The 27391-nt window shown below is 45.9% G+C and overlaps 1 protein-coding gene across 1 annotated transcript; it reads right to left on the reverse strand.

Annotated features, from left to right (window-relative positions):
* Positions 1 to 11736: 11736 nt before the first annotated feature.
* LOC132585407 (cytochrome c, somatic-like) lies at positions 11737 to 23277 on the reverse strand. The gene is made up of 3 exons (XM_060257283.1): positions 23102 to 23277; positions 14918 to 15092; positions 11737 to 12042 (listed from the first exon to the last, which is right to left on the reverse strand). Exons 2-3 carry the CDS (start codon positions 15084 to 15086, stop codon positions 11894 to 11896), a joined length of 318 nt encoding a protein of 105 aa, XP_060113266.1. The 5' UTR covers positions 15087 to 15092; positions 23102 to 23277; the 3' UTR covers positions 11737 to 11893.
* Positions 23278 to 27391: the final 4114 nt, after the last annotated feature.

Below are 27391 nucleotides of genomic sequence, written 5' to 3' on the forward strand. Positions count from 1 at the left end.
GATGCCATTAATGAATGAATCACTCCAAGAGGAGGGAATCCCCGGTGCGAGCCGGACCCCCTGCCTGCTTATGCGCAAGTCGGTCCCAAGTTGCTCCACAGGATCTTCTCGCAAGTCCCACCACGTGCCTCCAATCGCAGCCTTGCAGCTGTGACCGGAATGCGGCTGAACAATGTGCTCCTTTAAGTTGATCTGCGCTGACTTGCAAGAGCTCCGGCGCATCTTCCCCTCTCTCCCGAGGAGGGCTTCTTTCTCAGCGGCAAGATTGTCGGTTTCTTTGGCTACCGAGGCGACATCGTGATCATGCTCGGATGCCAGAGAGAAAGGGGCGGGGGGGGGAGCGCCCAGCGCTTCCGCGCCCGCTGAGTTGAACAGCGGGAGTCCGGCCGCACAGCGTCCCTGCTGCACGTGGTCCCCTTTCCAGGGAAATGTGCAGGGCTCCGGGTCCGCTCGGAGGAAGGAACAAGCCAGCACACGCCGCCTGTGTGCCTCTCTTCCTCCCACCCCCTCCCCAACCCTCGCACGGCCAGCAGCCGCCAGGAGAGAATCCGACCGCATCCACTGACACGGACTGACGTGAGCTATTTTTAATGGCACGCGCGGAGGAGCGAATTTCATTGCTTCCATCGGTGCCTACGCAAATGCAGAGGGAACTTAAAAGCCACGGATCCCACCTCAGCACGTGCAAAACGCTCGCTAGGCAGGGACTTAAATGGAAAGAGGTTTTGAACGACAGCAACAGCAACAAAAATCATGAATGAAAGGCAAGGGCGAGCCTTAAGGGGAAGCGAGCGCCCCGCCCCCTTTCAGCACCCGAGGGAGCGGACAGCGAACGAGCCTGAAAGAACAGCGCGAGGATTTCACGTAAATCGTGGCTGACCCTGTTTTGTTTTCTTTTGTTTTTAAACCAGCCCTTGAGTATTATGAAGTTGTACTAGAGCAGGGGTGGCCAAACTTGCTTAACATCAGAGCCACATAAAATAAACAACAGATGTTTGAGAGCCACAAGACAGGAAGGAAGGAAGAAAGGAAAATAGATGGGGACAGAGAGGTGGAAAGAAAGCAACTTTAACTTTAAATGCAATTTTCCAGGAGATTTAAAGAGACAAATGCCTTCTCCAAGTCAGGCGATGGGGGCTTCGAGAGCCACCCAATATGTGTGAAACCCAGTCTGGCCACCCCTGTACTAGAGAAACGCTGCATTTGAACATGTGCAGAGTTCCCTTCGCCGTCGCGATCAGCTCCCACTTCGTTGGATGAGGGGTAATGGGTTTCCTGGGCAAAAGGAAAAACTAATTTCAAGAAGGCTCCAACCTGTCCCCGCACATCTGCTTTGAGAAACTAAACGTGCTCGAGGAGGGAAAGATCCGAAGGAAACCGGGCTGATCTAAAGCAGGCGGCTGGAATTCGACTGTGAAAGGAGGGCGGGGGGGGGGGAGTTGCAGAAATGCAACGGGGCTTAGTAGCCCCCGCTGATATAAACCGAGTTGTCCTCTTTTACTGCAGTGGTTTCAGACGGTGGGTAGGAGGAGCCCTTCCACATCTGACGATCAGCTCACGTAAACCCTGACAGAAACAGTAATCGAAACAGACAAAGGAACCGGCTCTCCAAAGGCTCTGACCTAAATATTCGCCCTAGATCATAACGCTGGATTTTGCAGAAATCAAAGGACTTGGGGTGGGGGTGGGGGTTGAGCTAACTACCGCTCCACTTAAGGGTTCGGCTTCAGATTTTTGACCTGCCTTTCCCTTCCCTCGTGGGTCCGCGCTCTCCTATATATATATATATAGCCCAAAGAATTCCCAGTCTGCCAGACGTAGGTGGCTTTGCACCTCAACCAGCTGATGGCTTCTCATTGAGAATTTGCGCGTCGTTGAAAGCAGAAACTTGTCAATTGCAAAGGCGAGTAGGGGTGGGGAAAGAGAAAGAGAGCGACTTCACCTCTGAGCATGCGCCGAAGAGAGGTCGGACTGGGTTTTACACCTAACTTGGAGAGGCTGTATTCCACAGTGAAGGCGCACAGCTCTCGCCAGAACAGAAGATGCGCTCTCCCTTCGCTGCGCTTTAGCTCGGGCGTCAGCTGCTATTGCCTGGGAGCGGGGGGAGGCCATTGAGAAAACGCTTCCATTGTGGCGGAGGGGGGGACTTAGGCGGTCAATGAGAGAGGCGCCGAGAGCCAAGGCGGCGTGTCCAGAGGCTGCCGGTGGGCGAGGCTCCGTGGAAGAGCTGCTTTAATTCAATGCGGAAGGTCCCTGGTTCGAAAAGACCAGGTGATGTGAGAGACCTCCGCCTGCTGAGACCCTGGCCAGCCGCTGCCAGTGTTAGGGTTTAGAGATACTTGGGCAGAATTGTGTGGAGAGAACCACAAAAACAAGCCAGGCAGACGTTTTAGCTTAAGAATAAAGTAGTTTACTTTTACTATGAGGACAGGGTTACTGGGATTTCTAGAAAACAAATAAGGACTCAATATCCTTTCTAGGTTCTAAGCTACATCTCGACTCTATGGAGCCCAAAGTCTTAACTGCATGGAGATCTGAGGGCTTTACACAAAGGGCAATAAAAACTGACCAAATGGTTTCCCCCAGACCACCTCCCAAATATATGGATTAGCCTATTAGGGCTTTCCTTCAACGGTCACTATACATATTGACACCCAGCCTGAGCGGGAAGTAGGTGCAAACATTCTCATTGGCTATACCTCTCACTGGCTAAACATCAGCCTGCATATACATTCATTTAATTAACTCATGACAACAGGAAGTGAAATTGCATCAGAAAACCCAACAGCCAGTCTTCGGTAGACAAGACCAGTGTTCCCTCTAAGCTGAGTTTAGTGTGAGCTGACTCACAGTTTTTTAGCCTCCAGCTCACACATTTTTGTCTTAGCTAGGGAAAAATGGCCCCAAAGCAAACTAATTCATGCAGTAGCTCACAACTTTAATGCCAGTAGCTCACAAAGTAGAACTTCTGCTCACAAGACTCCACATCTTAGAGGGCATGTTGGATACGGCTGTCCTTGCTGGGTTTAGTATGAAGCAGCTTCATGGGCGAGGGAGTCGTCGCGGGGTGGAACCTTTCGCTCACAGGACTTGAAAAAGCAGATCCTCAAGGGATCCATTCAGCTTTTATGGAGGCAGCCCCCCCCTCTCATCGCATGCATGAGTGATTTGTCCTCAGTTGGGGTTCAAAGAGAGAACACTGCAAACAGTAGTTCTGAAAAGCCATGAGCTGAGTGGAAGGACGGACCACAGTCTCTGACATTTCCATGATCCGAGCCTACCTTATAAAAACACCAGGGGCTGTTGACCTTCTCTCCTCTGGTGGCTGCATGCCCCCGGGACTCAGTGCCTGGCATGGTGGGGGGGCTCCAGTTAGGGTCTCCAGGAGAGAGGCCGTAGCTCAGGGTGTAAGAACTGATGGCCATCTGACATCTGATGACTAGATGGCCATCTGACAGCAATGAAGATCCTGTGAATTTAGGGGGAGATATTTGTGAGTTTCCTGCATTGTGCAGGGGGTTGGACTAGATGACCCTGGAGATCCCTTCCAACTCTATAATTCTAACTAGATTAGAGCAGCAGGGTGAATCGGTGCAAAGTGGTTTGCTCTATGGCCGTTTTCAATCTTCCTTTGAATCTGGCGGGAGGGGGGGGGGAAACCCAAAGCCTCTAGGCCAGGGTTTCCCAAACTTCCCCACCCCCACCCCCCATGGCCTGGTTATTTTTACACATCTCCTTCATGGCCCACTAAAATTTGGGAGTGGAGCCAGGAGACTTTGGGGGTGGAACGGAGAGACAGGAATTGTGTTATAGAGACAGGGGAAGGAAGGAAAATGGAGCTCAGGCTTTGCAGCCTGTGTCAGTCTTCAAGGCTAGCTTTTCTCTGCACAACACAGAGAGGGGGGGGAGGAAAGAAGCATAGCAGAGCTCATGCTTTGCTGGGGGCGGGGCTAGCTTTGGCTTTTCTTGTGACCCAGTATTAAGGCTTTCGTGGCCCGGTGCCAGGTCGTGACCCTGCAAATGCAAAACACTGCTCTAGGCGAAAGGGTCAGGCGGAAAAGTCCTTGCTGTTGGAAGGGACCGAAAAAGTGAGCAGTGACTCAGAGTCAGGAAAGCTCACGCCCTGACACAAATTCTGTCGGTCTTTAAGGTGCTACTGCACTCTGGCTCTTTTCTACTGCTGCAGACAGACAAACACGGCTACCCATGGAATCACAGATTTGGAAGGGTCATCTAGTCCAACCCCCTGCACAATGCAGGAAACTCATAAACACTTCCCCCTAAATTCACAGGATCTTCATTGCTGTCAGATGGCCATCTAGCCTCTGTTTAAAAACCTCCAAGAAAGGAGAGCCCACCACCTCCCGAGGAAGCCTGTTCCACTTAGGAACCGTTCTAATGGTCAGGAAGTTCTTCCTAATGTTGAGCTGGAAACTCTTCTGATTTACTTTCAACCTATTGGTTCTGGTCCTACCTTCTGGATCCACAGAAAACAATTCCAGACCATCCTCAATATGACAGCCCTTCAAGCACTTGAAGATGGTGATCATATCAACTCTCAGCTGCCTCCTCTCTAGGCTAAACACGCCTATCTCCTTCAACCTTTCTTCATAGGACTTGGTCTTCAGACCCTTCACCACCTTCGTCACCCTCCTCTGGACCCATTCCAGCTTGTCTATATCCTGTGTTCCCTCTAAGCTGAGTTAGCGTGAGCTAGCTCACAAATTTGTAGCCTCCAGCTCCCATGTTTTTGTCTTAGCTCAGGAAAAATGGCCCCAGAGCACACTAATTTATGCAGTAACTCACAACTTTAATACCAGTGGCTCACAAATTAGAATTTTTGCTCACAAGACTGCAGCTTAGAGGGAACATATAGATTATATCCTTCTTAAAACGTGGTGCCCAAAACCAAACACAATACTCCAGGCGATGGACAGTGACTGGTCTCCCTTCTTCCATCCTCTCAGCGCCCCCCCCCCCCACACACACACTTTGTTCTCAGCAGCACTTGGTATTTCGGTTTCATGAAGACGGTTTCAGAGCCCTATCGGACTGCAAAGAAAAGGGGAGGTTGGAATCCAGGAAGCCCAATTGAAACCCACATGATTCCCAGGGCATAATCAGCCTTCCAGAGTAAGAGCTTCCTTCATCAGCAAGGGTTGACTCTCAGAAGATTATCTCCTGGAAATCTTGTAGGCACTCCTGGATTCGAATCCTGCTCTGTTTCGTGAGGATTCTCAAGGGTGAGAGTCACTTGTGTGAATCATTGCAGGGCAGCCAGTTTGGTGTAGGCTGTAAGGGTTAAATGCACAGACTCTGATCTGGGAGAACCGGGGTTGATTCCCCACTTCTCCACATGCAGCTGCTGGTGTGATCTTGCATCAGTCACAAGTTCTCTCAGAGCTGTTCTCTCAAGAGCAGTTCTATCAGAGCTCTCTCAGCCCCACCTACCATCTACTTCATGGGGGGGTGTCTGTTGTGGGGGAGGAAGCTAAAGGAGATTGTAAGTCACTTTTGAGACTGATTCAGAGTGAAGGGCAGGGTATAAATCCAATATCTTTTTCATCTTAGTCTCTAAACCGAGTGAGAAACCTCTCTGGGCCACAGAAAGAGAAGCCTTCCTGGCACACCCAACCCGCCCCCCCCCCCCTCCCTGTCCCTGGGAGATCTGGGCAGGAGAGGAGCTTCAAAGTGTGGCCGAAAGCAAAAGGATTCTGGGACTCAAACTGAATCTCTCAAGTGGACTTTTCAAAACATAAACAGATGGTGGACAAGAGATTCTGTTGATATTAGAGCCAGTTTGATGTAGTGGTTAAGTGCGCAGACTCTTATCTGGGAGAACTGGGTTTGATTTCCCACGCCTCCACTTGCAGCTGCTGGAATGGCCTTGGGTCAGCCATAGCTTTCATAGAAGCTGTCCTTGAAAGGGCAGCTGCTGTAAAAAGCTCTCTCAGCCCCACCTACCTCACAGGGTGTTTGTTGTGGAGGGGGGGAAGGTAGAGGAGATTGTGACCACTCTGAGATTCAGAGTATAGGGTGGGATATAAATCCAAAATCATTATTATGGATGCTGCTTACAACTTCTCTTTAAGGTAAAAAAAGGTTTTAAAAGAGAGCAAGAGTCCAGTAGCACCTTAGGGGAGGGACGGTGGCTCAGTGGTAGAGCATCTGCTTGGTAAGCAGAAGGTCCCAGGTTCAATCCCCGGCAATTCCAAAAAAGGGTCTGGGCAAATAGGTGTGAAAAACCTCAGCTTGAGACCCTGGAGAGCCACTGCCAGTCTGAGAACTTACTGACCACTGACTTACTGAGAACTTTAATGGACCAAGGGTCTGATTCAGTATAAGGCAGCTTCATATGTCCATAAAGACCAACAAAATTTGTGGTCAGGTGTTAGCCTTGTAAGTCATTTGATCAGGTGCAGCTAGAATGGGAGTCCATCCGTCCTAATATCTTGGAGAGTGGAGTGATTCCAGATGGCGAAAGAGGACAGCAGGAGAAGGATCGTAACAGGTGAATGCATCCCAAGAAGCGAGCAGTGACTCAGAGTCAGGAAAGTTCACGCCCTGCCACAAATTTTGTCGGTCTTTAAGGTGCTACTGCACTCTGGCTCTTTTCTACTGCTACAGACAGACAAACACGGCTACCCATAGAATCACAGAGTTGGAAGGGACCTCCAGGGTCATCTAGTCCAACCCCCTGCACAATGCAGGAAACTCAGAAACACCTCTCCCTAAATTCACAGGATCTTCATTGCTGTCAGATGGCCATCTAGCCTCTGTTTAAAAACCTCCAAGAAAGGAGAGCCCACCACCTCCCGAGGAAGCCTGTTCCGCTGAGGAACGGCTCTACTGGTCAGGAGGTTCTTCCTAATGTTGAGCTGGAAACTCTTCTGATTTCCTTTCAACCCATTGGTTCTGGTCCTACCTTCTGGGGCCACAGAAAACAATTCCACACCATCCTCTATATGACAGCCCTTCAAGTACTTGAAGATGGTGATCATATCACCTCTCAGCCACCTTCTCTCCAGGCTAAACATCCCCAGCTCCTTCAGCCTTTCCTCATAGGACTTGGTCTCCAGACCCCTCATCATCTTCGTCGCCCTCCTCTGGACCCGTTGCAGCTTGTCTATATCCTTCTTAAAAGCTGTGGATCAGTGTTCCTTCTAAGCTGAGTTGGTGTGAGCTAGCTCATAGTTTTTTAGCCCCCCTAGCTCACACATTTTTGCCTTAGCTCCGGAAAAATGGCCCCAGAGCAAATTAATTTCTGCAGCAGCTTACAACTGTCATGCCAGGAGCTCACAAGACTCTGTAGCTTAGAGGGAGTATCGATCTGGATCTATCTTGAAGGCAGCCTTTGCTCTCCATGAGCGCATTTGTGTATAAAAGCCTTTAATGTTGTAGGGTTGAACACTGTTTCCTTCTTCCAGGGGTGGAAAAGGGTCCATTGAAGAGCGTGCACCGAGGGTCTCAGCCACCAACAGGGCAAGGGGGGGGGGGTCTTAATGAACGCGACTGGGATCGCGTAGGTGGGCGAGAGAGGCGGGAGGGGGAGAAAGAAGAGCGGAGCCTCCCCTGCTTGCGTCACTCCGGCGGGATTCCCCCGGGCGTGTTCCTGATCGATTTCACAGTGGCGCGGGGCACGTTCGCCGGCTGCAGCTCAGCAGGGAGAGAGAAAGAGAAGGAGACGCGGTTGCTGCTCCGCCGGCGCCTGGGGGCTGAGCCCGGCGCCTGGCTGCTGGAAAGTTCGCCTCCGACTCCTCAGTGCCTCCTTCTTGGGCTATCCGATACACAACGCGCATCTTCTTGCCTACATTTAAATGGAAATTCATCCAGGTGGGCAGCCCTGTCGGTCTGAAGCAGGGGTGGCCAAACTGTAGCTCAGGGGCCACATGTGGCTCTTTCACACATATGTTGTGGCTCTCAGAGCCCCCACCAGCCAGCTTGGTGAAGGCATTTCTCCCGATCTACTTTCCTTCCTCCCTTCCTTGTCACTCCCAAACATCTGATGTGCATGTCTTGTGGCTCTGGAACATCTGATGTTTGTTCTGTGTGGCTCTTCCGTTAAGCAAGTTTGGCCACCCCTGGCCTGAAGCAATAGAACCAAGCAGGAGTCCAGTAGCATCTTTAAGACCAACAAAGTTTTATTCAGAATGTCAGCTTTCGTGTGTCATGAGACAGGGCAGGTCTTGGCAGGGCAGCTTATAAAGCACTCAGCGCTGGTCACAGGAGAACACCCTCTGGAGCAGGGGTGGCCAAACTGTGGCTTGGGAGTCACATGTGGCTCTTTCACATATATTGCGAGCAGGGCTCTTTTTGTAGAAAAAGCCAGCAGGAACTAGGCCACACCCCCTGATGTCACCATTGTTTTTGGTAGGAAAAGCCCTGCAAAACCTCTTTTGCATGTTAGGCCACACCTCCTGACACCAAGCCAGCCGGAACTGCATTCCTGTGCATTCCTGCTCAAAAAAAGCCATGATTGTGAGGCTCTTGAAGCCCCCGTCGCCTAGTCGGCCAGCTTGGAGAAGGCATTTCTCTCTTCAAATCACTTCTCCAAGCCAAGCCAGCTTGCATAATATATTTAAAGTTAAAGTTGCTTTCTTTCAACCTCTCCTTCCTTCCCTCCCTCCCTCCCTCTGGGCTCTCAAACATCTGATGGTTATGTCTTGTGGCTCTCAAACATCTAACATTTATTCCATGGGTCTCTTACGTTAAGCAAGCTTGGCCACTCCTGCTCTGGAGTTTGGATTATGGCATCTTTATTCAATTAGTTGATGAATGGCTGGCCCTGTTTGTATTTATTGGGAAGAAAGTCCTGCTAACGTCGGTGGAATTCATTTATTTAATTTATATATGTACACAGATTGCAGACTTCTGTGCATCAGTCCATAAACAAGTCCCTTCTCACGTGGTTCCACTTTATTCTGTCCACTTACACCTTTGTCGGAACATTTTGGTGCTCTGGGCCCTCCACACAGACGCTAACCAGAATGGTGGCAGCCAGCAGAAGGCTCTGCTAGACCCAGCTGTGTGACAGCAGGGCTCAGAACAACACATATGGAACCCTGAGGTGGTCTCCAAGGAACAGACTGACCATTAGGGGCAACTGGGGGAAATCCCTGAGGCCAATGGCTTTAGGGCTGACCCCTGCCGGGCCCATTCTGGCTCTGTGTAAAATGAGACTCTACTCACTTTGTCCAGGGTGGCTCCAGGGAAAGACATCTTAGGTCACTGTGTGCAAGACAAGAGAGGCAAAATGAGGCCTGCCTCCTGCCTAGTTGCTCACAACTGCCATCGCCAGCCCATCTTCCCTCCATGGGAAGGATGCACGATCCTTTTCCAAGTCATTCCGGTTTCCCAATCTGCTCCCAAGTCACACACTGACCAGACTCAAAGCTGCTTAGCAGTGTTTTTTTAAAGCAGGAACTCCTTTGCATATTAGACCACAACCCCTGACATAGCCAATCCTCCTGGAGCTTACAGCAGGCCCTGTACTAAGAGCCCTGTAAGCTCTTGGAGAATTGGCTACATCAAGGGTATGTGGCCTAATATGCAAAGGAGTTCTGGTACCCAAAAAAATCAAAAGCCCTATTGCTTAATTTCATTGTTACATCATCTTGTTTTCAGAATATATTTTGGGCCACCTAAGTAAAGCTTTCTGCTGCAAAGACACATCTAATTGGCACTGAAGAAAGTGCCATCACATTGCATCGGCTGTCCCCGAGCAATCATGCACATCAAAATGCACACCAAACTTAATCTCAGGCCAGCCACAGCCATGATGTGTATAAAAATGCAGGTGGCAGGATCCAGAGAGACAGCCACTTGTGTATCTTCCAGAACAACAGCCATGGTCAACTTTCAGTAAAAACTTGGGTTTAGCTAGCTATAGAGATGAAGCTATAGACTCTCCTGAGACACCCACATGCCAGTCCATTGGAAAGTCTGAGTAACATCTGAAGCTTTTGCAATCAATTATGAATGCGTCAAAAACCCGGTTGTGCAAAATCCTATAAAGCGCAGCAGTGGTTAGATGCGACGGTGGACCAGAATTCTATACGCATCTAATGGGCTTTGACCTTGCCTTCATTCAAATTAATTGTATTTGTCAGCTTTTTCTTGTTATTTTGGCACAGTACTGTAGAGTGCTGAGTGTTGCCTTCTCCCCTTGCTATCGCTGAACATTTGGCCTGAATAAAACATTACAACAGGATTGTACAGGCTCTCTTTTCACAACGCCAACAATGCTCTAGGGCAGACTGGCACAATGTGGGCTAGCCTGCCAGGTGTTTGACAGCCCCCCCTCCCCCATTCTTGCAGTAACAAAAGGGCAGCAGAAAATGATTGACGGAGCACCTAGCAGACTATCATCTAGAGCTGGGAGAAGCGACTGCTTTCAGAACTTTGTAGTAGACCCTAGTTTATAAACCATGCTTTGATTAAGCTCCAGTTCAGAATGATGTCTGAATGAAGGCTGGGCCCAACTATCAGGCTTGCTATTCATCGGGGCTGTTTTTTGTAGCAGGAACTCCTTTGCATATCAGGCCACACACCCCTGATGCAGCCAATCCTCCTGGAGCTTACAGTGGGTCCTGTACTAAGAGCCCTGTAAGCTCTTGGAGGACTGGCTACATCAGGGCTGTGTGGCCTAATATGCAAAGGAGTTCCGGCTACACCCCCCCCCCCCCGCTGTTAATGGTACAATGGAGGCTTGGATTATACATGACTAGTGAATAGTGGTTTGCACCAAGTCTGTTTTTTGTGATGTCTGAACGCAGAAATCCCAAATTATTCAAGGCAGACCATACATTGCATATGAATGGTGCTTTGTAAGGATACTCCCTTGTTCTGCCCCCACCTGACTCCTTACTAGGGACAATTCTGTAAGCAGGAATGTTCTTCATTTCCTGGGGGAGGGTGGTAAGATAAAAGGCAGAGAAATGATGAAAGGTATCAGGGGTACAGCTGTAAAAAAAGATATATTTTGTTTTAGAGTGCAAATCAGGGGATGCGCTAAAGCAGCTGGACAGAAAGGGTGTTGATGATCAGCAAGAAGAAAAAAGGAGGGGACAGGACCATAATTATGTCTCGGAATTAAAAAGTTCAGTAATTCAGCGAAGGGGGTGGGAACTGAGGATTTTTAACAGAGAGGATGCCCAAGACTTGCCGTAAGCTCCCCCCCTCTCAATGTATTGCAGTCAATGAAGCGGTTTGCATATGTGAAGGTTTGCCAGTAGCATGACCAAAACTACTATGGGTTATATGGCCTAAAGGAACCCACCGGCTTGGTTCATATGTTCCCTCAGACCTTACACAGAGTAAGCTTGGTCTTGCAAGTTCCTTCCCTCCTTTCTCCTGACACCTAGTGATTCTCTGTTTTGCAAAAAACCATAGTTGGCATGAAAAAAATCACAGTCCGTCTTAAAATATGGACAAAAATACAAGAGCAGATCATGGTTTCCAGTCCTGCCTTCTAGGGAAATGCTGACTTGCACAACTCCTAATTTGCTACGCTTTGCTGCAAAACGGGGAGAAAGGGAAGGCACTGCAGCATGCCAGAGGAGGGAACAGACGTCAGGAGCACTCCTACAGCTTCTTTAAATAATGCTGAGCCCCGTTTCAGTGTCAAGTCTAAACCCAAATGAAGTGAGCCACATGCCTTCACTGGTACAGCATTTTACTCCTGTTTCCACTGAAATATCCCTATACATAAAAAAGACAATGGTAACTCTTGTTGTATTAGGTGACAAAGTATCTGAAAAGATCAACTTTTATTTGATGTTCCTTAGCTAGTACTTAATGAACCAGTGGTAACACAATAATGAAACACTTGTTGCTGCATAACACTTATTCAAACTGGAGACTGTGCCAACGTCAAGGAAGCTGCAGTGATATTTTACGAAGCGGTCGCTTTTTTCAAGTATGCAATTATATCTGCTCTTTCGTTCTTCTTTTTAATGCCAGCAAACATCATTTTAGTTCCAGGGATGTATTTCTTTGGATTCTCCAAATATTCCATCAGTGTACTTTCACTCCAGACAATACCTGGAAACATTTAGAGAGTAATGAAATATCTCCAATTTTATTAGTGTTTCCAGCTAGATTTCAGCTATGCCTAAGGATATTTTAAAAATCAGAAAATCTTTCAAATCTATTGATTCATCCATATATATATATATATGGAAATAACCTCAAACAGATTATGATCCAAATTCTAAAGGTTAAAAAAAAGAGGATTAAAAAGAATGTCAAAGGAAATCCAACATTACTGTTTGGACGTATTTACTCTTTAATCATAAATCTGGTGCTTCTATTTACTTTGAATTCATATTTGAATGATCTATTTAGGATTAATGTGATGAATATTTTAGCCACACCCTATACATGAAACATGTCCTAGATTTGTAGCTGTGGGAGTCAGAATCCATTAGCTGTTTCTTCTGATTTTTTTTAAATCAGATTTAATTCTTATTTATCTAAAAACTTACCTTCTAAAATCTTACATTCTAAAAACACTAGTAAAGATTTACCTATTAAAATTATTTTGCTAAACATAAACAAAAGTAAGTTGCAAAAACCAAGAAACAACATACACTTTGTTAAAAGCTCTAAGCATTCTGGAAAACACCCCCCTCCCAATTAATTGAAGGTTCTATGCATTTAAGATTGAATGCATCCTGGAATTTTTTACTAGTTAATGTTCATTATAAATTGATATTACCATTCCCTTTTAAATACAGAACATAAACTATTGCATCTGGGAGGCTAGATAGTATAATGCTGAAGGGATATCCCCCCCCCCCCAAAAAAAAAGGGCTCAGCTGCAGACAATATTGGTTCCATACTTGGGGTTTACTGGTTGTAATATTTGGGCTGATTTTTAATTTTTCTACATTTTACACCCAACCATATTGGTGTACTCAAATGTATAAATTCTAACTTCACAACTTCTTTTGCCAGCTCCGGATTGTGAAATTCCTGGAGATGTTGGGGGTAGAGCCTGGGGAGGGAGGGGTTTGGGGGAGAGACCTATGGGGGACATAATGCCATAGAGTCCACCTTCCAAAGCAGCAGTTTTCTCCAGTGGGAACTGATCTATTTTTCCCTGGAGATCAGTTGTGATTCCAAATCTTCAACCACCACCTGGAGACTGGCAACCCTATTTTTGGCACTGTAATATGGGATGCTGACAGGTTGTGTCCATTTAGAATGTGTAGATAGAATCCTAAGTACATAATGCACATCTTATTATCTACACTTAAATGGAAATAGATCCAGGTGGGCAGCCGTGTTGGTCTGAAGCAGCAGAACAAAGTAGGAGTCCAGTAGCACCTTTAAGACCAACAAAGTTTTATTCGGAATCTAAGCGTTCTTGCGCACGCACACTTCTTTAGACGTCTGAAGAAGTGTGCATACACACGAAAGCTTACATTTATTCTATTTAAATGGAAAGTTTTCCTGGCTTTCCACAAAGTATGCAAAGCTAAACCATTCAAGAGGGCTTTTCTGTGCAGGTAATAGGGCTGCCCTGTACAAACTGGCTTTACAGACTTGCGTGAATAAATGATTAGGGACTTGTGGTCTATACTGCTGCATATAGCTTATTGTACACAGGATCCTATTTATGCAGCTTCTGTATCACTTCATGTATCATGTCAATACTTATGTTCAAAGCTTTTTTTGTAGCAGGGACTCCTTTGCATGTTAGGTCACACAAGCTTCTGATGTAGCCAGTCCTCCAAGAGCTTACAGGGCTCTTCCTACAGGGCCTACTGTAAGCTCCAGGAGGATTGGCTGCATCAGGGGTGTGTGGCCTAATATGCAAAGGAGCTCCTGCTACAAAAAAAAGCCCTGCATGCTGTGCTTCAGTTCTTTCTGATGGTTCCAGAATATCTCATCCTGTTGACTGTACTGATTTACTATGAGTAATCCACCCTGAATCCCTGTGACAAAGGCGGAGTATAAATAATGTGAATAACTAGAAGTAACATAAATAAATTTTAAAAACAACAAATATGCTGAGCTCGCGTTCAGATAAGTATGAAAGCAACAGGTGTTGAAGTTACACAATCCCTTCGGATAAAAGGGAAGACCCACCCCCCAAAATGCACAGTTTTAAGGGATTCCACAATGGCAATCAGGATAATTTGGAATAGGTGCCAAACAATCCAGAGGGCCCCCAATGCAAACCTGAAACAGCAGCCAGGAAGTGCACTTTAGCTTCAGGCAGCCAGAAAGGTATTTGTAAGCTCTCTGAGGGGATGTCAGAAGAGAGGGAAAAAGAAAGGAAGTGTCATTTGGGCAGGGGATGTAGCCAGCATTTTTTTTTGTAATGTTTAGCATTTTTTTGAATGTTCAGGCTGCTGGAAAATGCACCGAGTCAGTCAGATCCTAAATTGCAGCTGCTGTAGCTGATTTCCAGCTCTGACGCAACCAGAGCTTGCGTTTTGCATTTGCGTTTTGCATTTGCCCTTGAGCTTCTCTATAAGTATGATGCATCAGAGACCGTAAATCTTATAATACGCAAGCAATTGATAAGTAAAATCATGGGTGTTCATTTTTGATTGAAATGTTTGCTTACACAGCGGGAGGGCTTCTGGTGTCCTGGCCCCACTGATGGACCTCCTGATGGCACCTGGGTTTTTTGGCCACTGTGTGACACAGTGTGTTGGACTGGATGGGCCATTGGCCTGATCCAACATGGCTTCTCTTATATTTTTATGCTCTTACTAAAGTTGCTTTGCGGACAGTTTTTAGGTAAACTGGAAGAACTTTCCCAGAATACATCTCCCAGGGCAGTCATGTTGTCCTCTCTCAACGACCTCGCCCCCTCTTATAACTTTGAATCCAGTTTATTTATGGATATCATCATTAAACAATTGATATTGAGAAGAGGGAAAAGACACTACTTGGTTTTTACCTTTGTTCTTGTTGGCATCGGAATACAAATATCCAGGAGCTTGCCCCGTTTTGCGGCCTATGAAACCCCAAAGATTTGGGCCCGTCAAGTGTTTTCCACCTTTTTCAACTGTGTGGCACTGAGAACATTTTTGAACAAACAGCTTCTTACCCTTTTCAACATCACCCATAGTGCTCTGCGAAGAAGGAAGAGACAAAAAAATTAAACTCTGGAGTGTAGAAAGTGATTCCCTTACAGGAACAGAGTGTTGGGACAGGATCTGGATGACCAAGTTCAAAGCCCCATGGAAGCTCGCTGGGTGACCCTGACCAAGTCACATATTAACTTCTGGGCTGTTTTTTGTAGCAGAAACTCCTTTGCATATTAGGCCGCACACCCCTGATGTAGCCAATCCTTCTGGAGCTTACAGGAGGCCCTGTAAGAAGAGCCCTGTAAGCTAGCTCACAGAATTGTTGTGAGGATAAAACTGAGGCAAGGAGAACAATGTAGGCCATTTGGGGTCCCCATTAGTGAGAAAGGTAAGGTACAAATGAAGTTAAATAAAATCAATCAATACATTTTCTTTCCATGTTTGTTTCATCATCCCCGTTTATGGCATTCCCATGGATCAAAACTAATTTTGTACTGGTGGTGATGAAACGACTAAACTGAGGCGATTGTACTTTGTTCGCATGAGAAGACAAGAGTCACTGGAAAAGACGATCATGCTAGGAAAAGCTGAAGGCAGCAGAAAAAGAGGAAGACCCAACAAGAGACTGGTTGATTCAGCCAAGGAAGCCATGGCGCACAATTTGCAAGACTTGAGCATGGCTATTAACAACAGGACATTTTGGAGAATGTTAATTCACTGAGTCACCATCAGTTGGGTGCGACTTGAAGGCACTTCACACACACACAAACACATACACACACACAGAGTAGTGTTGGTAGGGAATTTACTGGTACACTGAGAATGCCGTTGTCAATGCAAGTGAATAAGAACTGAAGCCCTAACACATTGTCTTGTGTGTTCTCTGTCAACCAGTGGTACATGCTCTCAACCAGGGCTTTTTTGGTAGAAAAAGCCCAGCAGGGACTCATTTGCATATTAGGCCACACCCCTGACATCAGCATTGTTTCGCTCAGGGCCATGTTATAGAAAAAGCCCAGCAGGGACTTATTTGCATATTAGGCCATACCCCCTGATGCCAAGCCAGCCGGAACTGCATTCCTGTGTGTTCCTGCTCAAAAAAAGCCCTGCTCTCAACCAATGGTACATGCACCACTGGTGTTATTACTAAGAATTCACTCTTCCCTGTCACTTCCTGCCAGGGATTATCTGTTAAAGCCACAGCTGTAACACTGACTTCCAACAATACTTTTGTAATGTTTATGTTCTTAAATTTACAAAAAATGATAAATATAAAAGAACGCCTGCAAGTATATAAATGTCCTTATTGGGGGAAAGTGGGCTTTTTGTTTATATAGCGGTGGGACTCAGATTCTTTGATGGAGTGATTGGTGGGAGAGAGGAAAGGTTGAGAACCACTGCTCTAAATTATTTAGACTGTAATCCTATGAAAGGGAGGAAAGGTGGCACAGGACAGCCTTATCTCAGAAGCCAAGCAGGGTCAGTACTTGGAAGGGAAACCGCAAGGATGACTCTGCAGAGGAAGGCAATGGCAAACCACCTCTGCTTTTTGCTTGCCTCAAAAACCCCTTGCTGGCGTCGCCATAAACCAGCTGCGACTCAACAGCACTACACACACACACACACAAAATCCTATGAAAACTGACCAAGGAATAAGTAGCAAAGCACACAATGAGACTCAGTTCTTGGTAAGCATGAGGCAAAGAGACTAGCCTATTAGCAGTTTTTAATTGTAAAATATATTTTTTTAGAAGTCACAAGTGGCCACCGACCTGGTTGCAGCCAGAAAAATAAAATGCCGAGGGCCTACCAATTTGTTTGCGAGCAAGGATAAACAACACCCACACCATCAATAAGGAAATGCAAGATGTATATTCTAGTGTTTAAATAAAGCCCATCCTAATAGAAAGAAGAAGATATTGGATTTATATCCCACCCTTCACTCCGAATCTCAGTCTCAGAGCGGCTCACAATCTCCTTTATCATCCTCCTCCCCAGCAGATACCATGTGAGGTGGGTGGGGCTGAGAGGGCTCTCCCAGAAGCTGCCCTTTCAAGGACAACCTCTGCCAGAGCTATGGCTGACCCAAGGCCATTCCAGCAGGTGCAAGTGGAGGAGTGGGGAATCAAACCCAGTTCTCTCACATAAGAGTCCGCGCACTTAACTGCTACACCAAACTGGCTAATAGCTAATATGAGCTAATAGAATAGCTAATATAATATGAGTCCACACACTTAACTGCTACACCAAACTGGCTAATAGCTAAAACTGGCTAATAAAGCTAATATGAGAATAAATACTATGCCCCCTTTTTAAAAACTTAACTATTAATAGTTCAGTTCAGTCAGTATCTGCGTTGCTTGCAATGAAAAACTGCCATACCGTGAAGGGCCAGCATTCCAGAGGAAAATCAATGCTTCAAAATGACAATTCTGGTATCTAGTCATCCAGAACTATAGAAAGGTCTTTACTTACGTCTTTATGATGCAATTTAACTTTATAAGACTTGGTTGAATGGCATAGATAGTAAATACTGTCAAGTCATTGGTGACTCGTACAGATATTAAAGGCCGAGCTACATGTTTTATATCAACAGGCATAACAGGAGTTCTATCGATTTATGGTAAAGGAACTTCAGGAAGGCAAGATTTGGAGTGAAGCTTCAGCACAGAGGGACAAAGTGATCAATCCCCTTCCCCTGTCTCCTAGCCACCTCTCTGCTCCAAATTACTTAATCTCCGAGTAATTTTCCATGGAACAAAATAAAAATCACTGGATCCTATCAGATGTCTATGTGGATAATGGAGAGTTCCTTAGCAATATGAGAACTGCATTATTACCCAGGGCTTTTTTTTGTAGCAGGAGCTCCTTTGCATATTAGGCCACACACCCTTGATGTAGCCAATCCTCCAAGAGCTTACAGGGCTCTCAGTACAGTGCCTACTGTAAGCTCCAGGAGGACTGGCTACATCAGGAGTGTGTGGCCTAATATGCAAAGGAGTTCCCGCTACAAAAAAAGCCCTGCATAACTACTACTATGAATTGCATCTCTATTTGAGCCGCCCTGAGCCACTCCTGGGAAGGGCGGGATACAAATCCCGAATAAATAAATAAAATAAATAAAATAAAAATTTGTTTCATTCTCTATTTGTTTACCCCATTACACCTCACATTTACTTCCTGCATTTCACAGACCTTTGATACTTGGCTGTTTACAGGGTCCCCCCCCCCACAACCTCACCTAGATGTGTCTGGCTAATGGGGGACCCATGACACATGTTTGACCAAGTGCCCTCTAGGCGACAAAAGCTTATACTAGAACAAAAACATGTTGGTCTTCAAGATGCCACAAGCCTTTTTTTCTGCAGCAGCCTCAGCCTCTCTGGACCTTCTGCCCCATAACCAGAGGAACAGTGCAGCGTCACAAACAGGGATTTATAATGCTGGCACCCCCCTCCACTTAAGGGGGACCGCTCCCGATGCCTAGAAAGCAGAATTAGAGCAAATTACAAAGAACGAGAATTGGGTTGTAACTGTTTTTAATTCATTGGTTTTATTGATTTTATGTATATTTGTGTTGTACATCGTCTAGATCCCAGCACTGGCCAGGATTAGGCGAGTCACAAATACTACTACTACTACTATTACTACTAATAATAGTGTTGTAATGGCACAAACGACTCGCTTTACACAAACACACAAAGAAGCACTTCATCAACATGCGAAAACATCTAACAGTCTGTGGACGGAACAGGAACTGCAACAGCAGGCAGTCAACAGCTGGCTTTAAGTAAAGATAACCCAGTGCTCTACTCCACCTAGAACTAGAACGATAAGAGAGCACTTGGCAGGTAAGACTTTAAGAAGAAATATCCTGTTTTATATTTAAAGTGGAGGAAATAGTACAGAAGTGAATGCACATTTTGACCGACCCTGCCACTAGGCAAACTAGGTGACTGCCTAGGTCGTCAGCCTTCTGGGGGCGCTGAATTGGGTGCCCCCATGTGACTCAGTGTCATTATCCGTGCAAGAGGGGGAGGGGAGAAGTTAGCCTAGGGTGCCAGACAGAAGTTAGCCTAGGGTGCCTGCTCTCCCCAGACCTTTGAAAAACTGTGGAAGCGTTCAGATAACAGCTTGACCTTCACTGCTGAGTCAGACAGAAGCCCTATTGATTTAAAGGAGCTGTGCTGCATTTTACATAGTTAGGAGGACTGAAGCCTGTTACTTATATGTGGAGCATCTTTTCCTTCAAATTTATTTTGCCATGACAATTGAGCAGAAGTGCTTGTAGAGATATCCCTTGTCCCAAAAGCTACTATCTGGTAGGCTTTACACCTAAAATGCTGAACATATTTATCGTATTAAGGGCAGAGGATGAATGCTTTAACAAAATTTGGTGTAATTTAACTATTTACAAAGAAAATACCATTTGATAAACTCCCCCACCCCCACCCCCAGTTCTGCTGTATCAGGACAATACAAACGGAGATCGCTGACTCTGAGATACAAGCAATACTAATATGCATTAATACTAATGGATGTTAAATCAAATGAATAAAACATTGGAAAGTAATGAGGATTTTATTGGCTTCATAAAGACGCAAACATTGTCAAGAACAAGCCTGGCATGGAGACTCACTCTGTGACTTTGCAGGAGCATCATACGCAGGGGTCGTTTTGTAGAAAAAAAGGTGGTGGAGCTCATCCAGGGATTGTTATGCAGTTGCACCTACTATTCAATGGACAAGGTGGGAAGGAGGAGGTGGAACTGTTAGAAAGGTGCAGAAACTCTGCTCCTGTGAGCTCCCGCTGGATCTGAGGTCTGATCATAAATAGCTGCTCCTAGGGATGGCAACCTCTAGATGAGACCTGGAGATCCCTCAGAATTACAGCTTATTCCAGGTTACAGTCCCCCTAAGAAGAAGAAGACTGCAGATTTATACCCCACCCTTCTCTCTGAATCAAAGACTCAGAGCGGCTTACAATCTCCTATATCTTCTCCCCCCACAACAGACACCCTGTGAGGTGGGTGGGGCTGAGAGGGCTCTCACAGCAGCTGCCCTTTCAAGGACAACCTCTGCCAGGGCTATGGCTGACCCAAGGCCATTCCAGCGGTGCAAGTGGAGGAGTGGGGAATCAAACCCGGTTCTCCCAGATAAGAGTCCGTGCACTTAACCACTACACCAAACTGGCTCTAGAGAAAATAGGGTGCACTATCTGGCATTGTACCCCACTGAGGTTCCTGTTCTTCCAAGGCTCCATCCCCAAATCCCCAGGAGTTTCCCAACCTGGATTTGGCATCCCTACCCCCACTACCCCACTGGTGGTTGAGGTGTGTGTGTCTGGCAACCCTATACTCTGCATGTTCAGAAGAACCCTGTGTTTCAGAGTGTGAGAAGTCAGCTAAGCTTCACACAGTGCTGTATAGTTGGTGTTTGTTACAATCACAAAGCTTCCTCCTGCTCTATCTAAGCCAGGCTATGCACAGGCCTGGCCGGGCTGGCCTTTACATCAATGGTGAAGCTACTTATTTATGTATTAAAATAGTTATATTCCACCTTTCCTTCGGGCGGTTTCCAAATGATAATTAAAGCACGCTGTGCTTCAGTTCTTTCTGGTGGCTCCATAAAGTGCAGAAGCCGTCGATGTCAATACAGGAATGAAGATGGGAGAAAGCAGAGCTCTCCATGCAGCGCAGAAAACTCTCTGCACCCTCTTCAGTGTTAAAGTGGTGTGTGCACAGCCATTACATAAGCAAACAACAGAGGGCAAAACACAGGCACCCTGAAGTACAGCATTGGGGAGACACAAGTTAGGTATTCAGGTGACATAAGCAGAATTGAAGAAGCAATTAAATACAGTTTATACCCTGTAGTCCTATACACATTGACTTGCACCATTGATCTGATGAGGACTGACCTAAGTTTTTAGCAAATGTTTTTTAGGATCAAGATGCTGAGATGGAGATTCCAGCACAAGATGTATCATTGTGTGGAACAGTACCAACTGGACAAAGAAAGAAACTCTGTCAGTGACCGTGGAAAGATAATAAGGCAAAAGTAATATTGTTCCTATAATTCTGTCCTATAGTTGTTCTACAAACAGAAAAAATAAAAGATTTCAATGGCTTCTTTGCCATCTCAGAAATGGAAGGAGGGGGCATAAAAGCTTGCTCCTTGTTCTCTTGATAGGAATTTTTTTTTTTTTAAATCCTAATTCGCCATGCTCTCCATAAAAAATGTCCCAGGCTGCACTCTTGTTACATCTTGCATACCAACAAGAAAAGTTAATTGTAAAATCTCTGCTTTTGACCAACATTGTCAAGGGTAAATGAGGCTTGCCATTACAATAGGTTAAATTGTGCTAGCTTTGCTGAATTCTCCAGCTCTTGAGAGTTGAATAGGAGAACCTCAGCTTCCTTTTTTCCGTTTCCCAGGAAAACCTGAAATATAGCTGCCCGAACTCACGTTAAGTGCCAGGGTTGCTTCAGCAGTTAGCAACTTGGTAAGGGGAGGGCTGGGTTCAAGTCCCTGCAGGGGACACAAATCTCACGAGGTGACCTTGGGCCTATCACTCTTTCTCAGTCCTGCTTCACAAGATGGTTGTGAAGAAGACAATGGGGTCAGCCCATGCCACTCTGAATTCCTTGGAAGAAGAGTGAGATGTAAATGTGACAAAACCAGTTCTTAGTAGATCATCACCAAGCAAATTTTATTTATTTCCTTTGATTTATTATCCAGTGTCCCCCACAATCATGAATATATGAAATTTACAATCAAGTTTTCTGCCTTCATCTAGACCAGGGGTGGCTAAACTTGCTTAATGTAAGAGCCACATAGAATAAACGTCAGATGTTTGAGAGTCACAAGCCATGAATGTCAGATGCTTGAGAGAAGGAAGAATAATTGGGGGGAGAGGTGGAAAGAAAGCAACTTTAACTTTAAATGCATTCTGAGCCTGCCTTGGCGGGGAGGGCGGGGTATAAATAAAAATTTATTATTATTATTATTATTCTCCAAGCTGCCGGCTGGCTTGCAGAAGTGATTTAAAGAGACAAATGCCTTCTTCAAGCCCATCGATGAGGTGGTGGGGACTTCCAAGGTCACGCAATATGTGTGAAAGAGCCACGTGTAACCAGGGGTCGTTTTGTAGAAAAATAGATGGTGGAGTTTATTAGCCTAGCTCATTAGCATATGCTGCCTCCCCAGCCAAAAGCAACCAGATGCAAGAAAGGAGAGCCCCAGGAGAGCAAAGGCTGGCTAGAGATCCAGCCAGCCCATGCAGGCCTCGCTCGCCTGGGGCTCTCCTGAGCTGCTCCCCTCCAAACAAAAGGCCGGCAAGCCACCCACTGCCCAAAATCACATAAGTGGAGAAAGGGTGGCATAGGGCTTTTCCAGGGGTTAATGAGGGCTGCTGGGGGCATGGCAAAGCTCCTGGGGGCTGGCTGGCTGGCTGCACTCCTAATCCAGGGATCGATATGCACCTACTATTCAGTGGACAAGGTGGGTGGGGAGGAAGAGGGGGGAACCCTCAGAAAGGTTCAAGATCTGTGCTCCTGTGAGCTCCTGCTGAATCTGAGGCCTGCATGTAACTCCCCAGTTGCAGTTTGGCCACCTCTGATCTAGATAAACAAGAACAGGAGGGGGCGGGGGAGAAAAATTAAGAAAAGATACGGTTGCCAACTCCAGGTTGGGAAATACCTAGAGATTTGGAGGGTGGAGCCTGAGGAAGGCGGAATTTGAGGAGGGACCTCAGCAGGATATAATACCAGAGAGTCCACTTTCCCAAGCTGCCATTTTCTGCAGGGGAACTGGTCTCTGTCACCTGGAGATCAGCTGTAAACCCAGATCTCCAGCCACCACCTGGAGGCTGGCAACCACAACAGAACAATAGGAAGTGTGAACTGAGTAACCAGCCGGGTATTCGTTAGCCTTTATGAAACAGGCTGGGAAATCAGCAGAATAACTAAACATTATTGAGAACTAGGAACTTGAGTCATTCTCAGATGAAACCAGGGATCTGGAAGTTCGTCTCCATCTCCCCTCACTGCCTACCTGCTGTCGCGATTAAGACACCCCGGCTCGGCCTCTTCCCAAAGCCCAGCCCTAAAACTCTCTCCTACCCGCCCGACGCTGAGGGGCGGCTGTCGCCAGGGCGCGACTTCGCACTCACAGCCCGGCCAGGCATCGAGCAACAGGTGCCGCCAAGGCAATGAGATGTTTTGTGTCACAATGGAGATGGCCAATCACAGGTCAGTAGAGGATCTCACTCTGACCGATGATTGGCGTATTCTAGCCACGGGGGCGGGCCATCGGATTTCTTGCGTTGTTTTTTTTTTTTACCAGATTTAAAGAAAGCCGCTCTGCGACCAGCAAGAGAGGATCCTCGCGCGTTCAACAGCCGGTAGAGGCGACGCAGCGAAGCGATTGGCTTCTCTCCAAACCAATAAGAACTCTCTCCTATGCCATCCGCCCGCCCTTTCGAGGGGATTAAGCCAGTCACAGGCTCTTCTATATCTATCCCCCTTTCTCCAAGGTTGAGTAAAACCGTCTTTAGAAAAGCAAAACTTTGGGGGATGCCAACTTCCAGAGGTCCCCAGAATTGCAACGCTGGCAACCCTAAGTGAAGTAGGAGGGGGGGGGGTTTACTGGGGACTACCTTTACCTTTATGCTAGGGTAGGGTTGCCAAGTCCAATTCAAGACATATCTTGGGACTTTGGGGGTGGAGCCAGGAGTTAGGTTGTGACCAGCATAACTGAACACCAAAGAGAGTTCTGGCCATCACATTTAAAGGGATTGCACACCTTTTATATGCCTTCCCTCTATTGGAAATAACGGATAGAAGCACCTACTTTGGGGGCTCATAGAATTGGACCCCCTGGTCCAATCTTTTTGAAACTTGGGGAGTATTCTGGGGAGAGGCACTGGATGCTCTGCTGACAATTTGGTGCCTCTACTTCAAAAAGCAGGCCTCCCAGAACCCCAGATACCCATAACATCAATTCTCCATTATACCCTATGGGAATCGGTCTCCATAGGGAATAATTGAGCATCCAGCAGACATTTCTCCCCCCCCCCCCGCTTTCTGATGACCCTGAAGTGGAGGGAGGGCCTCCAAACCAGGGGATCTCCTGCCCCCACCAGGAGATTGGCAACGCTATGCTAGGGTCACACACGTATCCTTCTCATGATGCTAAGCAAGCTGCCTCGATTTCTCCACCCCATCTGCCTTTTCCCTTTGAATTTGGAGAAAGGCGGGGGTTAAATAAAGGGTTGCTTCTTCGTGTTGGGGAAATAGGTTAGGAGGGGCAACCCGGTTAAGTCTGTCATAGCAAAAATAAACAGACACCTTAAAGATGAATGAGATGGTGTAGTAGTTGGTTACCTTCGGATTTGTTCAGTGTTTTGGGAGGGGGAGATAACTGTCCTTTAACACCACTAATAGCATGGGGATCCCAGTTTAAATTAATCACACCAAACAAAGCTTGAAGTCTGTCTTCCCTTTCCACAGTGCCCCAGTGCCAGTCATCATGGCTGCGTACCTGTGCATGCAAAAGCCATCTAATACCAACCAAAATAACACAGCACAGCGTGCAAGCTTTCCAGTTTCCCAGATTTCACCATCCGTCGAAATGTTTTTAAAAGGAAGAGGGGAAGAGACTAAAAGATTTCCTTGGCAACTTCAGTGAAATCGCAAGCTTTGGCAGTCAGTTGGTTCCAATGTAAAGAGGTGTATCATGGCAAACAGTGTGTCCAGCGAACGCTGAACACAGGTGACTGCATATGTATTTTATATTCTAGACCAGCTTCACAACAATCAGCTATTCAGTAGCTTTTATTTGCTGATTGTCGTAATGCAGAAGCTGGGACCAAGTGCGTAGATCCAGCCCACGCACTGGTGATAAGAGAAAGATTTACACCAAAAGAAAAACACACACACATGCACACAAGGAGGCGCCTGGAAAAGTTATCTAGTGCTGCGCAAATCAGTCAGAAGCTTCTTCATAACTCAAAAACTCTTTATTATCTTCTTGGTACATTCTTAGTTCCTACAGGACCAAAAAAGAGAGACAAAAGGCAAAAAGCAAAGACCCCTCCCAATACCGAGGGCTGCCTTTTATATCTTTCATGACTTAATAACATGCCACCTGTACCAGCCAATTAATTACCCTGTGTATTCTGCCCAGAGACAGTAGCTCACACATGCGTACAATAAAAACAACAGCAAGTTTCTTTGAGACATAAATCAAACTAGGCTGCAAAACATCCCGTCCAAGTTCTTATCTCTTTCTGTTCTCAAGCCTGCATTCCAACACGCTTCTCTGTATTAAACTGAATGAATCCCCACAGCTGATGTCCTTGTTCTGCATGGGAATAGTGATTACCTAATAATTTTTGTGGGCATCACTGGAATCCATTTCCAATAAAGATAAAGTTGCCAGTTGCAGAATGTGGCAGAAGATAGTTTGCACACCAAGGGCTTGATTTACTAAAATTTTATAAAATCCTGCCTGTGGCGCAGGACAGCAAGAAATGAAGTGTACTTGGCATGGTTAGGATTTCATTCTAGCTCTTGTATAGAAAGCCAGTTTGGCGTAGTGGTTAAATATGCAGACTCTTATCTGGGAGAATCAGTTTGATTCCCTACTCTCCACATGCACCTGTAATGTGACCTTGAGTCAGTCACAAGTTCTCACAGAGGTGTTCCTCTCGAAGAGCAGTTTCTGTCAGAGCTCTCTCAGCTCCACCTACCTCACAGAGTCTCTGTTGTGGAGAGGGGCAGGGAAAGGAGATTGTAAGCTGCTCTGAGATTCCTTCAGGTAGTGAAGGGCAGGGTATAAATCCAACCTCTTATTCTATATCATTTCCATATTGATCAGGCACCCATCTTAGCATTTTTGTTGTTGTTGTAGCATGCAGGAAAGCAGAGATTCCATTGACTTCCTATCAGTATTGTCTTGTTTAAGCTGTATAGTAAATAATATCTGAGAATCTCCCTCTAGAATCTCTCATTATGTTTGGGCCTTTCTGCATTATCATTTTAATAGCTGTTAAATTCCTGTTTTTTTCGGGGGGGGGGGGTATTCCTGTTCCCCATGGGCGTTTTCGCACTCACTTTAATCAGCAGCGACCCCCTCTTCACCGCGCAGGATCTGCGCGGATTTCGCACTAATTGCCGTGGAGCACCCCGGAAGAGCCGGAAAGTCCCGGCGCTTTTGCGGCGCAAACGGAAACCGCAAAAAACCAGTTTTTCTTTAAATCTGCAGTGAGTTTTGCTAGAAATAAAGCTGTTTGATATTGAATAGATCACTAGAGGGAGCAAAACACATGAGGAACAGGGAAACCCCCCTCCCCCCAAGAAATGGAAACTTAACAGTAAGTAATATAAGAATGTGGAAATGTGTTTTTTTAAAAGGGGGAATCCTTTGAAGGAATTGTCCATCTTCACCCAAAGGCAACTACTGCGATGTCATAGAATATATGCTTATTTGCATATCTGCACAAAACTGCATTCAAAAATATGCCCCAAGGTTTTTTAATTTCTATTTGTACATGTTATATTGATTAAATGTGTTAAATTTATGTTTGTGCCATCTCATTGTTTGAAATGCTAACAGCAAGCACCACAGACTTTCTGTATAGGTCATAGATTTTAAGACCTTGTAAATCAAATGAAGTGTGTATGTGTGTTTGTGGATGAAAATCGATACAGCCTAGCCTAGCCATTCTGTGGTGTACATTAATAGGCTATTTAGAAAGGCAGCAAGAAATAGTAAGATTAGAAAAGAATGAGCACATCAGACAGGAAGCTGTCTCCAGATGCTGATGAGTGGTCTCACAGTAGCTATTAAAAATCTCTCTTTTTAAAAGATTAAATCATTTATTAAACATTTCAAAGGATACACGTACATAAACCAGTGTTACATATCCATATTACAATAACAACTTTAAACAATGCAAACAAATGCAGTATCAGGGCAAGGAAAGCATCTAACCAACTAATTAACCATCTAAGGAAATCGTTACATATAAAGTTACAAAGCTGTCATGATATTGTAGTACGATGAATTGGCTGAATGACTTTGGGAGATAGTGTTATCTGCGGTATATTCTAAGAAAAGGAGCCATTTGTTCAGCATGTTGGAAAAACCTGAGTTTGGGCCTGAAAGAGATACGGAATCAGCAATTTTATCTATCAGAAATATTTCCCAGATGTTCAAGAACCAGTCATCTATCAATGGCATGGTGGACTTTTTTCAATACAAAGCTAATAACCATTTAGCAGCTCTCTCTCTCTCTCTATATATATATATTATTTAGGTAATTTATATTCCTCCCTTTAC

This window comes from Heteronotia binoei, chromosome 16 (assembly GCF_032191835.1).
Source record: "Heteronotia binoei isolate CCM8104 ecotype False Entrance Well chromosome 16, APGP_CSIRO_Hbin_v1, whole genome shotgun sequence".
In the NCBI taxonomy this organism is placed as follows: Eukaryota; Metazoa; Chordata; class Lepidosauria; order Squamata; family Gekkonidae; genus Heteronotia; species Heteronotia binoei.